The sequence below is a fragment of the Carlito syrichta genome, unplaced genomic scaffold, assembly GCF_000164805.1.
Source record: "Carlito syrichta isolate Samal-C Ts95f unplaced genomic scaffold, Tarsius_syrichta-2.0.1 Scaffold314310, whole genome shotgun sequence".
Lineage (NCBI taxonomy): Eukaryota > Metazoa > Chordata > Mammalia > Primates > Tarsiidae > Carlito > Carlito syrichta.
The window spans coordinates 343,581-358,747 of NW_007258406.1; the positions used below are offsets into that span (position 1 = coordinate 343,581).

The 15,167-nt window shown below is 40.9% G+C and overlaps 1 protein-coding gene across 1 annotated transcript in view; it reads right to left on the reverse strand.

Moving 5' to 3' along the window:
• Window positions 1–14,754, reverse strand: part of LIPA (lipase A, lysosomal acid type) — a 41,472-nt gene extending 26,718 nt beyond the window's left edge. The window contains exons 1-3 of the mRNA XM_021719214.1: window positions 14,717–14,754; window positions 14,237–14,348; window positions 11,516–11,633 (exon numbers count right to left, since the gene is read on the reverse strand). Coding sequence (XP_021574889.1) covers window positions 11,516–11,633; window positions 14,237–14,348; window positions 14,717–14,745 — 259 coding nt within the window. The 5' untranslated portion in view covers window positions 14,746–14,754. The remainder of the gene's footprint in view (window positions 1–11,515; window positions 11,634–14,236; window positions 14,349–14,716) is intronic.
• Window positions 14,755–15,167: the final 413 nt, after the last annotated feature.

The window sequence follows — 15,167 nt, forward strand, 5'->3', positions numbered from 1 at the left end:
AAAAAAAAAAAAAAAAAAAAAAGATACGTTATGAATGCATAAAATATAGGTAGATACCAGTCTACTTTATCATCTACTATCATGAAATTCACACAAATCTATTATAAAAAGTTAAAATGTATCAAAACTTATACAAACAAACATTTACAAACCATACATAAGGCTAATCACAGTCGAGAGAAATGTTAAAATATGTTAAGGATGCTATATTAAACCATAATGGCATAAAATCAAGTGTAGAACACACTGTACTACTGTAATAATTTTGAGGCTACCCCCCACTGCTATTGCACTGTGCTCAAGTGTTATGAGGATCCACTCAAAACACCATGTGACATGAGTCATCTCCACGTGAGCAGTCTATTTCTCCAATAAATTATGTATGACAGTAAAAAGCTGTCTCTCATAGTTCCTATATATTTTTCATCCTGTTTAGTTGCAATACTGTACATGTTGAATAACACCATGAAATGCAGAGTAAGTTCCACTAGTGATGCTGAAGTGCCTCCAAGGAGCAGAGAAAAGTCATGACATTACAAGAAAAGGTTGAATTGCATGTGTTATAGACTGAGGTATGCAGCTTCCCATCATTTCAAGATAAATGAAGAGTAAAGACCATGGTCAAAAAAGAAAAGAAAGAAAGAAAATTTGTGAAGCCATCGCTGTAGCTGTGCCAGGAAGTGCAAAAACCTGTACTTTTTGCAAAATTCCCTTTAATCTTCTACTGAAAATACAGCTTTTATGTGGTGCAGGATTGCATAAGAAAGGCATATCCATAGGCTCTAATATGATTCGAGAACAAAGTCACTATATGACAACTTAAAGCAAAAGGAAGGCGAAGGATCAAAAGCTGGAGAATTTACTGTCAGCAAAGGATGGTCTGATCATTTTACAAAGATGCTTAGCTTTAAAAATGTCAAGATAACAGGAGAAGCAGCTTCTGCCAAACCACAGGCAGCAGATGCCATTGAAAAAATCATTGTGGATAAAGGTTATCTGCCTGAACAAGTTTTTAATGCAGATGAAAGCACCCTATTCAGGAAAAGAAAATGCCACAAAGGACATTTATTAGTAACAAAGGGAAGCAAGCACCAGAATTTAAAACAGAACACATGACTGTTTTGTACAAATGCAATTGGGTTGATGATCAGGTCTACCCTTATCTATGAACATGCTAATCCTGAGCCTAGAATGGAAAAGATAAATACCAGCTATCAGTCTTTAGGTTGTACAGCAAAGAAGCCTGAGCAAAGATAACTTTTTTTACTGGACTGGCTTCATCAATACTTTGTACTTGAAGTCAGGAAGTATCTTGCCAGTAAGTGATATTCTTTTTTTTTTCAGTTGGAGCTTCACTCCATCGCCCAGACTGGAGTGCAGTGGCCGCTCCCAGCCACCGCAGCCTCGACCCACTGGGCTCCGGCAATCCTTCCGCCTCAGCCTTCCGAGTAGCCGGAATTACAGATGCATGCTACCACGCCCAGCTGATTTTTTATTTATTGTAGAGATGAGGTCTCACCAAGTTGCCCGGCAGGTCTCGAACCCGCGGGCTCAGGCAATCCACTCACCTCAGCCTCCCAAAGGAGCGGGATTACAGGCTGAGCCACCAAGCCCGGCTGTAAGTGATATTCTTTTAAGGCATATATATATATGTATATAAACAATGTTCCTGGGCACCCAGAATCCTATGAATTTAACACTGAAGGCATCGAAGTAGTCTATTGCCCCCAAACACAATGTCTGTAATTCAGCCTCTAGATCAGGGGTCATAAGAACCTTTAAGGCTCAATACACATGGTACTCTAGGGAAAAGACTATCAAAACTATGGAAAAGAACCCTGACAGAGAGAACATCATGAAAGTGTGAAAGGATTACACCACTGAAGATGCCATCCTTGTTATGGAAAATGTCATGAAAGCCATGAAGTACAAAACAATAAATTCCTGCTGGAGAAGACTGTGTCCAGATGCTGTGCATGATTTCACAGGATTTATGATAGAGCCAATCAAAAACATCATAAAAGAGATGGTAGATACAGGGCGGGGGGGAGCAGGGAAGGCAAGGGGTGGGAGAAAGGGCTTCAAGATACAGATCTTGGAAAAATTCACGAGCTAACAGACACTACACTAAAGGAATTAACAAAGATGCCTCGATAGAGATGAGTGCTTCAGAACCACTGCCAGACAATAAGGAACAAGACATAGAAGAAGTAGTGCCAAAAAACAGACTGACAGTCTGGAAGAAGGGTTCTGATTATTTAAGACTGTTTTTGACCTCTTTTATGACATGGATCCTTCCATGATACAGACACTAAAACTAAAGCAAATGGTGGAAAAAGGACTAGTACTCTATAAAAACATTTTTAGAGAAATGAAAAAGCAAAAAAGACAGAAATTATGATAATTTGCATAAAGTTACACTGAAATGTGCCTACCATGCTTGCATCTCCCTCTACCTTCTCCACCACTGCTACCCTTAAGACAGCAAAACCAGGCCGGGTACGGTGGCTCAAGCCTGTAATCCCAGCACTTTGGGGGGCCAAGGCGAGAGGATTGCCTGACTCCAGGAGTTTGAGACCAGCCTGGGGAACTTGGTGAGACCTTGTGTCTACAATAAATCAAAAAATTAGCCAGGCATGGTGGCGTGTGCCTGTAGTTCCAGCTACTTGGAAGGCTGAGGCGGAAGGATCACCTGAGCCCAGCAGATCGAGGCTGCGGTAAGCATGCCACTGCACTCCAGCAAGGGCAAACAAGTGAGACTCCAACTCAAAAAAAAAAAAGTTATGTGCCAGCCAGGCGCAGTGGCTCAAACCTGTAATCCTAGCACTCTGGGAAGTCGAGGTGAGAGGGCTGCCTGAGTCCAGAGGTTCAAGACCAGCCTGGGCAACTTGGTGAGACTTTTTCTCTACAATAAATAAAAAAACAAGCCAGGCATGGTAGTGTGCACCTGTAGTTCCAGCTACTTGGAAGGCTGAGGTAGAAGGATCGCCTGAGGCCAACAGGTCAAGGATGCAGTACCCCTGGGTGTGCTACTGCACTTTAGCCTGGGTGACAGAGTGAGACTCTAACTCAAAAAAAAAAAAAGACAGCAAAATCAACCCTTCCTCTTCCTCCTCCTTCTCAGCCTACTCAGCATGAAGTTGATGAAGATAAAGATCTTTATAATGATCCACTTCCACTTAATGAACAGTAAATATATTTTCTCTCCCTTATAATTTTCTTAACATTTTCTTTTCTCTAATAATTTGTTATGGGTGGGCATGGTGGCTCTCGCCTATAATCCCAGCACTTTGGGAGGCCGAGGTGAGAGGATTGTCTGAGTCCATGGGTTCGAGACCAGCCTGGGCAACTTGACGAGACCTCATCTCTACAATAAATAAATAAATAAGTAAATAATTAGCAGAGCATAGTGGCTTGTGCCTGTAGTTCTAGCTACTTGGAAGGCTAAGGTGGAAGGATTGCCTGAGCCCAACAGGTAGAGGCTGTGGTGGCCGTGAGCGTGCCACTGCACTCCAGCCTGGACAACAGACTAAGACTCCAACTCAAAAAAAAAAAATTTGTTATAAGAATACAATATATAAAATATATAATATACAAAATATGTGTTAGTTGACTGTTAAAGTTATCAGTAAGGCTTCTGATCAAAATTAGGCTATTAGTAGTTCAGTATCTAGGGACTCAAAGGTTATACATGGATTTTCAACTGCTTAGGAGGCCAGTACCCCTAACCTCCACCTTGTTCAAAGGTCAACTGTAACTATAATAAAACAGTATTAGAACATAAGCACTCTGAAGAAAGATAAAGGGATGTAGCATTTTTTTAGCCAAGGTAAGGAAATGCTTATCTTCAAAGCACTTATCCCAGAAATTTAAGCAATAGAAGCCAATCTGCAGGTTATCTAAACGAGACACTTTCCACAGCGTGATTTTATCAGGGACAACACAGCAGTCCCAGGTCTGAGAGGAGGGCCGAGTGGGTAGGGACAGTCACAGGCTGTATGACTCCCATCTTTACTATCAACCCACGGCTTTCTTGTGGGCAAGTTAATTAATCCCTATAAACCTTGGTTTCCTCATCTACAAAATGGTAATAATAAGAGTTCCTATGCTTTAGAATTGTGTGAGAATGCACCCAATGATTCACACAGGGCACAGAGCACAGCACTTGGCCTGTCCACAGTACACGATCAGAAAGGCATGTGGCCTTTGCTACTGTCCAGACCACTGCACTTCACAGTCACCCTGCTGGACTGTGGGGGTGACCTGCAGGGCCGAACCCAGAAGCACTCTGCATCACAGGGCTGGGAAGAAAACCATCCTGTCCCTAACAATGCTGTTCTCCCCATCACCGCAACAGTCACACTCATCAGTAAGCCACATGAAGGCTGTAAGCTGGTTTATCTCATTCCCTGCAGCACCATAGCACCCAATGTTGAATCTAGAGCATGGTACAGATGTGATAAAAATGTGATAGATAAATGAAACAATAAAGGAATAAATAAAGGGAAAAAACATTACATATTCTCAGACACACATACAAGGACACCATAAGAACTTTCCAGGCTATTGTCTTATAGTTTACCATGTACCTAGGATGGTGCCAGGCCATTTACATCATTCTTCTTCTTTTGGGAACTCTGAGGCTTAGACAGAATAACTAATCTACCCCAGGACACACAATTAGTATATAGTGGAGCCTGGAATCAAACCCAGGTCATGTGATACAAAAGTGTCCATCATCTCCAAGCCTAACTGCCTTGTCTACCTCCCCTGTCCCTCTCTGCCACCATAGCCTGTCCTCAGACAGTTTCACGATACAGCAACTTGAGTTCACAGAGCTTCACAGTTGGTCAGATGGTGGGAAATTACCCAGCTCTGGCCCCAAATGCTCACGTAACAAAAGGAGCAGAGAGGTCCACAGAGGGAAGCACCTGCAGGAAGACATCTGGCCAGAGGTGACAGATCGTGTCACCTGACTTTAGATACATTTCTTACTTCAGCATCTTCTGCCCATGGTAAGCAAATCCTGATATAAGTATCTTCTTCCCTTCCCCATAGCTTAGAATATATTTCCTGTCAGGGAGGCCTGGATCCTGAGGAAGCAGGTATCAGAGACCATCCTCAAATCCATGATGATATTTTTAAAATAAAAGGAAAAACTGCAGCTTCCATCCATACTCCATACATGTTTCATAGGCCTTACTTCACCTAATTTGTACAACCACCCATGAAGTAGCAAGTATTATTCTTCCTGTTTAATAGATAAAGAAATGAAAGGTCACACAGCTAGTGAAATTAGTAGAGCAGAATTTAAACCCAGGGCTGGCAGCTGTTTGCACTCCCTTTCTATGCAACTCTTTGTTCCAGCCCCAACCTGGGTATACAAAATACCCTGCACAGCTGACACTGACTTGTACTCCTCGCTTAGATGAAGAGTCTTAATGAAGCCCCCTCCCGCCCCTACTCATTGTGCCATCAGAGGGTCATGTGAGTCTGGGCATGAGCTTGGCCTGAGTCACCAAGCTCAGGCCTTAATGAATGAACCCACATCTGTTCAGCACCAGAGGAGATGAGGAATTACATCCCAGATTACCAGGGCCTATGCGTAGCATGCTAGAGCAATGCATTGATTCAAAAAACTACTTTTTGAGAAAGGAAAAGTTTCTGTAAGAAAGGAAAAATCCAGAAGTCAATCAGAATCCTAAAGTAAATAAAGCAAAATATAAGTCATTTTATGAATTTTCAGTTATGACTCAAAAAGCTCAAGGGTAACCCCTGGGGAGTCTTGGCTAAGGTCAAAGTTAATGAGTTTGTTTTTGTTGAAAAGTTTTTCCAGGCCTTCACAGCCCAGAATGCCACTTCACCCATTCAGCCATCAGATACTTTTCACACACAAATGGGCCACTCTTGGTGCTTTGATGACTGGCCAACTTCCAGTTAGGCAAAGAGTAACTATACCTTGTTGTTGCATTTTTATGTATTTTATGCAAGACCAGTACCCATTTCCTTGTTTTAGCCAAGTAAAATATACATTCTATCATGAGATCAGCTTGGCCAATACTTATTACGTAAGTAATAAGTTCTCTAGTTCAAAGAACACTGAATCTGTAGTCAGGCCGGCTGAGCCATGACCCTTCAACCTGAGGCAAATTCCTTTCCCTCTTTGAGCCTGACTGTCTGGCACAGCAAAAGGGGGTGTTAATCCAGAATGCAAGTTGCCAAAAACAAGAATTTTACCTTGAAATCCACTGGGCCAGTGTGCTAAAAATACAAGCTCTCCACCTCCCTAGCTTAGGCAGGAATCTGAGATCCTTCTAGCACTGACACCATGACTTTCTGAAATAAGGCTGAGCAGATGAAAACAGAACCACTTCCCTATAAATGATTAATTTCTGAATTTCGATTCCCTTCAGGGAAAGAAACAAAAAGCAAGGGTAGCTCAGCACTTGATAAGGAGGTTGCTTCACAGTGGGAAATAGCAGGCATATAGGCAGTCAAGGGTGACTACTGTTTAGAATAGGGGTGAAAGGTACAGACAACAGTCAGGACAGACTATTAAGGAAAGATGTGTACCTTCATTCATTAAACCTCTGAAGACTGCTGAGTAGCACAACTACACAATTATAGCTGGGCTTTAAGAAGTATAATTCTGGGCCAGCACTTTGGGAGGCAGAGGCGAGAAGAGTGCCTGAGCCCATGAATTCGAGACCAACCTGGGCAAGTTGGTGAGACCTCATCTTCACAATAAATCAAAAAAATTAGCTGGGCATGGTGGTGTATGCCTGTAGTTCCAGCTACTTGGAAGGCTGAGGCGGAAGGATCACCTAGTGGCCAGGAGCATGCTACTGCACTCCAGCCTGGGTGACAGAGTGAGACTTCAACTCAAAATAAAAAGAAAGAAAAAGAAATGTAATCCTAAACTAGGCATGGTGGCTCACACCTGTAATCCCAGCACTTTGGGAGGCTGAGGCAAGACGACTGCCTGGGTCCGGGGGTTCAAGAACAGTCTGGGCAAATTGGTGAAACCTCTTCTCTATAATCAAAAAATTAGCCAGGCATGGTGCATGCACCTGTGGCTCCAGCTACTTGGAAAGCTGAGGCAGAAGGCCCACCTAAGCATGCCAAAGCTGCAGTGGCAGTGAGCGCGCCACTGCACTTCAGTCTGGGTGACAGAGAAAAACTCCTACTCAAAAAAAAAAAAGAAAGAAAGAAATGTAATCCTGCAAAACCTGTGGATGAACAAGAACAGGGAGTATGGTAGAGAAGAGAGCAGCTAAGTAAAGCTTCCAAGAGAACATGGGCAGAGAAACCATGTGGCCCAGTCCTGTGTTCATAAAAAACCTCCAATGCCGGGCTCGGTGGCTCAGCCTGTAATCCCGCGCCTTTGGGAGGCTGAGGTGAGTGGATTGCCGAGCCCGCAGGTTCGAGACCCCCTGGGCAGCGAGACCTTATCTCTACAATAAATCAAAAAATCAGCCGGGCGTGGTAGCGCATGCCTGTAATTCCGGCTACTTGGAAGACTGAGGTGGAAGGATAGCTGGAGCCCAGCAGATCGAGGCTGCGGTGGCCGGGAGCGGCCACTGCACTCCAGTCTGGGCGACAGAGTGAGACTCCAACTCAGAAAAAAAACAAAAAAAACTCCAATGGTCTTCAAGTGAGATGACGCATACAGAGAGGCCCACTGCAGCAGGACTGAATGATGCTCGCCATTTGGCTGTCAGCTCAAGATCCCAGGAACGTGGCACCAATAAACAAATAATGTTTTATTTATTTTTTATTTTATTTTATTTTGAGTCAGTAGCATGCTCACACCCACTGCAGCCTCAACCTGCTGGGCTCAGGCGATCCTTCCACCTCAGCCTTCCAAGGAGCTGGAACCACAGGTGTGCACCACTGTACCCGGCTAATTTTTTGATGTATTGTAGAGACAAGGTCTCACCATATTTCTCAGGCTGGTCTCAAACTCCTGAGCTCAGGCAGTTCTCTCATCTCTGCCTCCCAAAGTGCTGGGATTACAGGGACGAGCCACTGCGTCTGGCTACAAATAATGTTTTAACAGATCTTATCATTACTTATAAATAGTACAGATGTATGTCATCCTTTTGTGTGTATTAACAGCATTAATTTCCTAAATTCTAAGCAGACTGAATTTCCGTCTTCCTGTTTTGAAATTCTTTCTTTTTTTAAAGAAATGAAAGTTGTTTAAGACTCTCCACTTCTGAGCTTATTTCAGGTGTCGTGCTGCATGGTAACAAAAGCCTAAGGTAGGTGGTGGTCAGGGAAAGTGAAGAAAAAGAAGAAGAAACGAAGAGATTTTGCATGGGTAGTCTAGAGATGGCCTGACAGCTGCTGAGAATGGGAGTCAAGAATGATTCTGCAGTTTCCTGTCTAGGTCACCAGGAGGATGATGGTGCTATTAATAGAGGAGGAGGTCAGGAGAGGAAGTGGCATGCATGAGATGAGTTCCATCTGGGGTGTGAGGAACTTGATTCTTTTCGTCTATCTGGCTTTACATAAGCCGAAGTAACATTCGTGACAACAGCATCACTCTTGAATAGAAGTGAAGGATAGCAAAGAACCTCTGTCCCACACTCTGCCTTGAACCATGAAAACGCACACCATCAGAAACACATCTATGCAATTCTTAGGAAAATCACAGTTCCTCCAGAGAAATGAGTCATTCACCACAGAGTTCCTTGAAAGCTCCCCGCTGAGATTAGCTCATAGCAGGTATCATATACACATCACTGGTCCCCTACAGTGGGGGAGGGGAGGCTCTTCAGAATAAAGAAAGAACATGGAAACCTACTGCTATGACCCGTTTTAGCTTAGAGTACTTTCAGTCTATGTTCCCCATTCTAAAGATCGAAGTATCCACTTCCCCAAAACCCCTCAACAGCCCTGCCAAAATATAGAATATAAAATATAATATACATATTAAAATATATTTATTATTCTATATTCTATATAGTATATAACCCACAGAACCAGAGAGTGATAAGGACTATACAAGAACTTTCATATCATCCCAGTCAATTGATTGTTTTTAAAGATGAAGAATTGCAGCCCCACAGAGGAGAAAGCACAGGAGAAGTCGGTGTCAGATGCAAGTCTAGCACTAAGGTCCCTAAACGCTCCTCCGTCCTGTCACCCTGGGAGCATATCAAGACTCATGCCTGGCTGGGCGCAACAGCTCATGCTTGTGATCCCAGCACTTTGGGAGGCCCAGACGGGAAGGATCACTTGAAGCCAAGACTTTGAGACCAGCCTGAGCAACATAGTGAGACCTCATCTCTACAAAAAAAATCAGCTAGGTGAGGTGGCACATGCCTATAGCCCTAGCTACTCAGGAGATTGAGGTGGAAGTATCGATCGCCTGAGCCTAGTAGGTTGAGGCTGCGGTAGCCCTGATCATGCCACTGCACTCCAACCTGGGTGACAGAGTGAGGCTCCAAACAACAACAAAAAACTCATGTTCACTTTCTTCATAGTCCAGGGTACTGCACCTTTACCTGCAATGATGCGATACACACAGGTAGGGCTGTGGCCCTGCATGCTTTAATTGATGTATGAAGAAATAGCCTGGAGGTGGAGAAAGAGGTTGCTTCTTCACTCAGTAACTTTTTTACTGAGGTTCTCAGCATCATTTAACAATGACTCACATCATTAATTATATTAGTCAACTAGTCACTTTTAGAAAAATAATATAAATACATATTTTTCTTTATATGGAATCTGATATTAGTAAACAGGGGTTATTCTTTTTTAAAAAAAAAAGGAAGGAAATCAAGATCATGTGCTCACTCTGGCATAAAATATGCTTTTTGTATGTTTTGAGCAGAAGAAAAACTAGAAGCTCTCACTCTAACAAAATGAGATATTATCCTTTTATAACATATTTATAAAAAGGAAGCTTAATGGCATATATCTGCAAACCATAAAAATCTCAAAAATTAGAAATCAAATTTCTTAAAGAACACTGGTGTCATGGCCACTTAAGCATTATGAAAGTCTCTTATAGCTAGAACATATGAGAGGAAAAAATAAATAGGTAGATCACATTTTAAAAAACCATAAAGCAGATAATGATACAAAGCTCATGTTAACACAGACGATTTTTAGGTTTGCTTTGAATGATAATTTAGGCAGGAATTGAGGCAAAGAAAACTCTTCTGCCCATATAAAACTTTAATTGAAGATAATATAGTTATCTAATTATTTTAATCTAAACGCTTATTTCCCAAGAAAGGTTTCTAGAAACCAAAAATGTAAAGAATAAACTATATCTGCAGAGATAATTGAATAAGGATCAGATTCTTCTTCTGATATCTGTTTAATGTTTCAAGCAACTGTCTAGAAATTCCTCAATCTGCATTGGAATATATATACATTATTATATTTTATACATATAACATCTCATTCATATTTTACACATATAACATCTCATATTTTATACATATAACATCTCATTTCTAGTTTTACATATGTATATAGAAGCCAAAGCTACAAGAACCTTCATGTATTCCTAGTAAGAGTAATTATCAGTACAAGTGCACATGGGAAGCGATCTGACAATATCTATCAAAATACGAATATATATATCTTCTGACCCCTTTTTCTGGAAATGTATCTTATAAATAAACTTACATACAAAAAAGGCTATTTACAGCAGCAATATTTGTTAACAGAAGACTAGAAACAGGACAAATGCTCATTATTAGGAGACATTAAATAAATCATGATATAGCCATATGGTGAAACGCTATGCACCTGTAGAATAAGTGTGGAGAAACAGGATGTGTGTTTACTTAGCAACTTTTAATTGAGATTATAGCTACAACATAGAACATAGCTAGAATACATAGAATTGCTTGGAAACATCTCCAAGATATAATTAAAAGAATAAAAAAATTACATTAAAAGGGAGGCAAGGGAAAAATAAGAATTTATGTTTGGTTTTGGAAATAAATAGATAAAAAATAAAGAGATTTTAGAGAATACATTTTTACCCACATCTTTAAAATAAAAAATTTTAAAAACAAGAAAATACATTTTTAAAAATAGGATGTAGGGAATGAGAGAAGGGAGATGTTTTGCTGTGTACCTTTTAATTCTCTGATTTTTGGGCCATGTGAATACATTAACTATTAAAGAAATAATAATTTTCAAATAGCAAAAGCCATCTACTTAACGCTCAAAACATTTCATTAAACAAAGTGCTTCCTTAAAACACACACACACAAAGAAAGCAGAGATTTTTACCATATCTTCAAATGAATCTGACCTTTAAGCAAAATGTAAAATTAGATGACTCTTGTCCTTACTTCTTTAAGAGTGCTTTTTAATGCCTTGCAAAAATACATAAAACATTTTGTACTTTGGTCTAAAAATAATCCCAATTTAATGGCTTCCAGATAAATCTGAACTTAATTACTGACATTAAAAACCAGCTAAATTCCAACAATGAAGTTAACTTTTAAGAGCTTTCCTCTCTTGCCAAAGAAAACACCCATACCTTTGTCAGAATGGTTCTTCCTTCCATGAGGGATTCGGTGAAGGCACAGAATATACCCATCTTCTGTCTCAACTAGGTGTTCCTCACTAGGAAATCCCCAGTAAGAGATAATTTCACTCTGTAAGGAAAAAGGACAATGAAAATTCTGTGGACTGAATCTGACATGATCTCCCACATTAACAGGCAAAGAAGACAAAATGTCAATGACATTCTCCACTCTTAGTTAAGAAACCAACTGTCACTGAAATTTTAGTCTGCTCAATCTAGTAGCCAACATCCCATCCCAAGAGTAAATCTACTTGCTTTACCCAGGGGCTCTAAGCCACAGATGTTTGGTCAAACTTTGGTTTCATCATTCCAGTATGATCTATACCAATTATGTCTAGTTTTACCACAACTGCGTACCTCTTTGTTTCCATCCTACCCACTAGGGACAAGTAAACGCTCATTACTTTCGTTCCTAAATATGCCAGCTGATACTGTGGAAGTACAAAATACTTTTCTTTTTAGATTAAAAAATATAGTTTATTTAGAAAGTCAATTGGAGAGAGAGAGAGAGAAAGAGGAGATTTATCTCCCCAAGGTAGGGAAGGGGGTCAAAGCTTAAGAACACATGGCCAAACCACAGCTTAGCAAGGTAATGGCCAAAGTATTTTTCTTGTTTTAAGTGATCTTATCCTGGGGTCAAGCATTAAAAAAAAAAATTAATTCATTTTTATCAATGGATTAAAAAAAATTACACTAGAATTTCAAAGTAGAGTTGAAGAAATGCTGGAAAAAAATAGTGAATTATGCTCAAATTCACTTCTCCATCAGGAAGGACTTTTTGGACAATCATTAATCAGGAGTGCAACGTGATATGCATAGTTCAACTATCAGGAAGGCTTACTGAAAATAAGTTTTTATAATCCTCTCTACCATAATTACTTGAAAGAATTTAATTTTATTCTTCTTTTCTTCTTCTTCTTCTTCTTTTTTTTTTTTTTGAGTCAGGGTCTCACTCTGTCACCCAGGTTGAAGTGCAGTAGTACCATCACAGCTAGTGCAGCCTCAACCTGCTGGACTCGGCGATCCTTCCACCTCAGCCTTCCAAGTAGCTGGGACCACAGGCATGCACCACCACACCTGGCTAACTCTTTTATTTATTGTAGAGATGAGATTTCGCCAAGTTGCCCAGGCTAATCTCAAACCCCTGGGCTCAGACAATCCTCTTGCCTCAATCTCCCAAAGTGCTGGAATTACAACTGTGAGCCACTGCACCCTGCATTAATTTTATTCTGGCAAGAAGAAATTTTTTTTAAAGGAAGAGATAAAAGATTTGGGACAAGAAATAAAAATTAACCTTAAGACCCTGTTATCAGGTCACACTCCCTTGGCTCACTAATTTTTCTCAAAGTCCCCAAGGCTGCCTGATTCTCTGTTTGGTTCACTATATCATCTATTGTAAAGCTATTGTTCTCTTTGACAATCTACATTTTTCCAGTATTTTGTGCCTTAATGAGATATTTCCAGATTTTATTAAGATTAATAATTTTAAAATATTTTAATTAATGAAGTGATTATTTTGTGATTATTGTCTTTTTTAATTTTTAATTTTAAAGATGTAGAGTACAATTCAGCCTTAAGTATACAAATCTTCATTATGCAGTTAACCTTATTGATGAGCTGTGCCCCCCCGTAGAACCCCACTACCGCCAATCCGGCCCCACCCCCCGCAATTTCCCACTACTGACAATCCTCTTCTTATAGTATTACAATAATTGTTCAAGGTCCACTTATGAGTGAGAACATGTGAACAAAACAACATTTTGTTCAGATATTCGGATTTCTGTATTAAAATATGTCCCACTGGAATTCTTAATAGCCATCTTTGTTCAGTGTATTCTAAAACCAGCTCTCAGTTGCAGTAACGTTCTTGCAAAGTTTGGACACTTCTTATTGCTCTTTAAACAAATTCAAGCCGGGCTTGGTGGCTCAGCCTGTAATCCCGCGCCTTTGGGAGGCTGAGGTGAGTGGATTATCTGAGCCCGCGGGTTCGAGACCCGCCTGGGCAGCAAGACCTCATCTCTACAATAAATAAAAAAATCAGCCAGGCATGGTAGCACATGCCTGTAATTCTGGCTACTTGGAAGGCTGAGGCGGAAGGATCACCGGAGCCTGCACTCCAGTCTGGGCGGCAGAGTGAGATTCCAACAGAAAGAAAGAAAGAAAGAAAGGAAGGAAGAAAGAAAGGAAGAAAGAACGGAAGAAAGAAAGGAAGAAAGGAAGGAAGAAAGGAAGGAAGGAAGGAAGGAAGGAAGAAAGAAAGAAAGAAAGAAAGAAAGAAAGAAAGAAAGAAAGAAATTAACATTTGTCACAGATGCTATTTTAATTTTTTAAATTTCATTTCATTTCATTTTTGAGTCAGAGTCTCACCCTGTCACCCAGGTTGGGGTGCAGTGGCACACTCACAGCCACTGCACTCTCAGCCTGCTGGGTTTGAGTTTGGGTAATCCTTTCACTTCAGCTTTCTAAGTAGCTGGAATTACAGGTGCATGGCACCATGCCTGGATAATTTTTTGTTTTTTTGTAGGTCTTACCAAGTTGTCCAGGCTGGTCTCCAACCCCTGGGCTCAGGCAATCCTCTCGCCTCTGCCTCCCAAAACGCTGGGATTACAGGCATGAGCCACCACGCCCAGCCCACAAATGCATTTTAAAAGCACGTGATTTTGAGAAACCTACCACATTCATGCTGGCTTCTGGATCCACCGCTGTCACCTTCCCTCCGGGTCCCTCAGAATGCAGGATCCCAAGGGCCAAACAGATCACCAACCCCAAGAGCTGCATTTTTATTCTGCATAAAACAATCTATAGTTATTTGCCTGAATTTTAGTACACAAAAATATGTTAGCAAACAAATGCTGCCATGTAAAGTTCTGAACCAGGTTTAGGGCAAGTACAAGTTAGGTGAGGGGCAAATAGAAACAAATAGCTCCAGCCGTATCCAGAAGGAGAAAATGAGGAATTCTTTTTTATTAAGAAATCTCCCCACCCGCCACTCCCAGTTAATAAGTAACTTTTCGGGCCCAGCACACCCACTCACCTCCTCATCACAAGGTCATCTAAATTATTCCCGGAGAAATAAGAAAAGGCAAGGCTTAGAAGGAGATGAGTTGAGAAAAAGGAAGAGCCACAAGATTTCAGAGCTTGTTTATTTCCCACTTCTTCCTCTCCACTTGTGACTTAAACATGTTTAAGTTCAGCCAATATTAGCTCTTCCTCCCACTTACCCACCCACTTCTGTTCTTGCCCAAAATGTTATGTCAGCATTCAATTTGTCACTCAAGAGAAAAAAGTGAAATGAAAGAAAAGAGAGCCTGCAAGCAAAACAGAAAGAAGTCAACCCCTCTCTCCTTCTGAAACTTTCCAACCATCAACAAAGACCATCCTAACTTTGGGAATGACAGCTCAAAATCACAGCAAAGACCTTGAGGATGTTAAAGGCAAAGTAAAGTGACTCTCCCAAGGACACACAGATGGTTAGAGAAACAGCTAGGACTGAAGCCCAGAACTCCTACATTTTAAAAATAAATACAATCGCTTTAAAAGATACACATGTTAGCTGGGCTCGGTGGCTCAGCCTGTAATCCCGCGCCTTTGGGAGGCTGAGGTG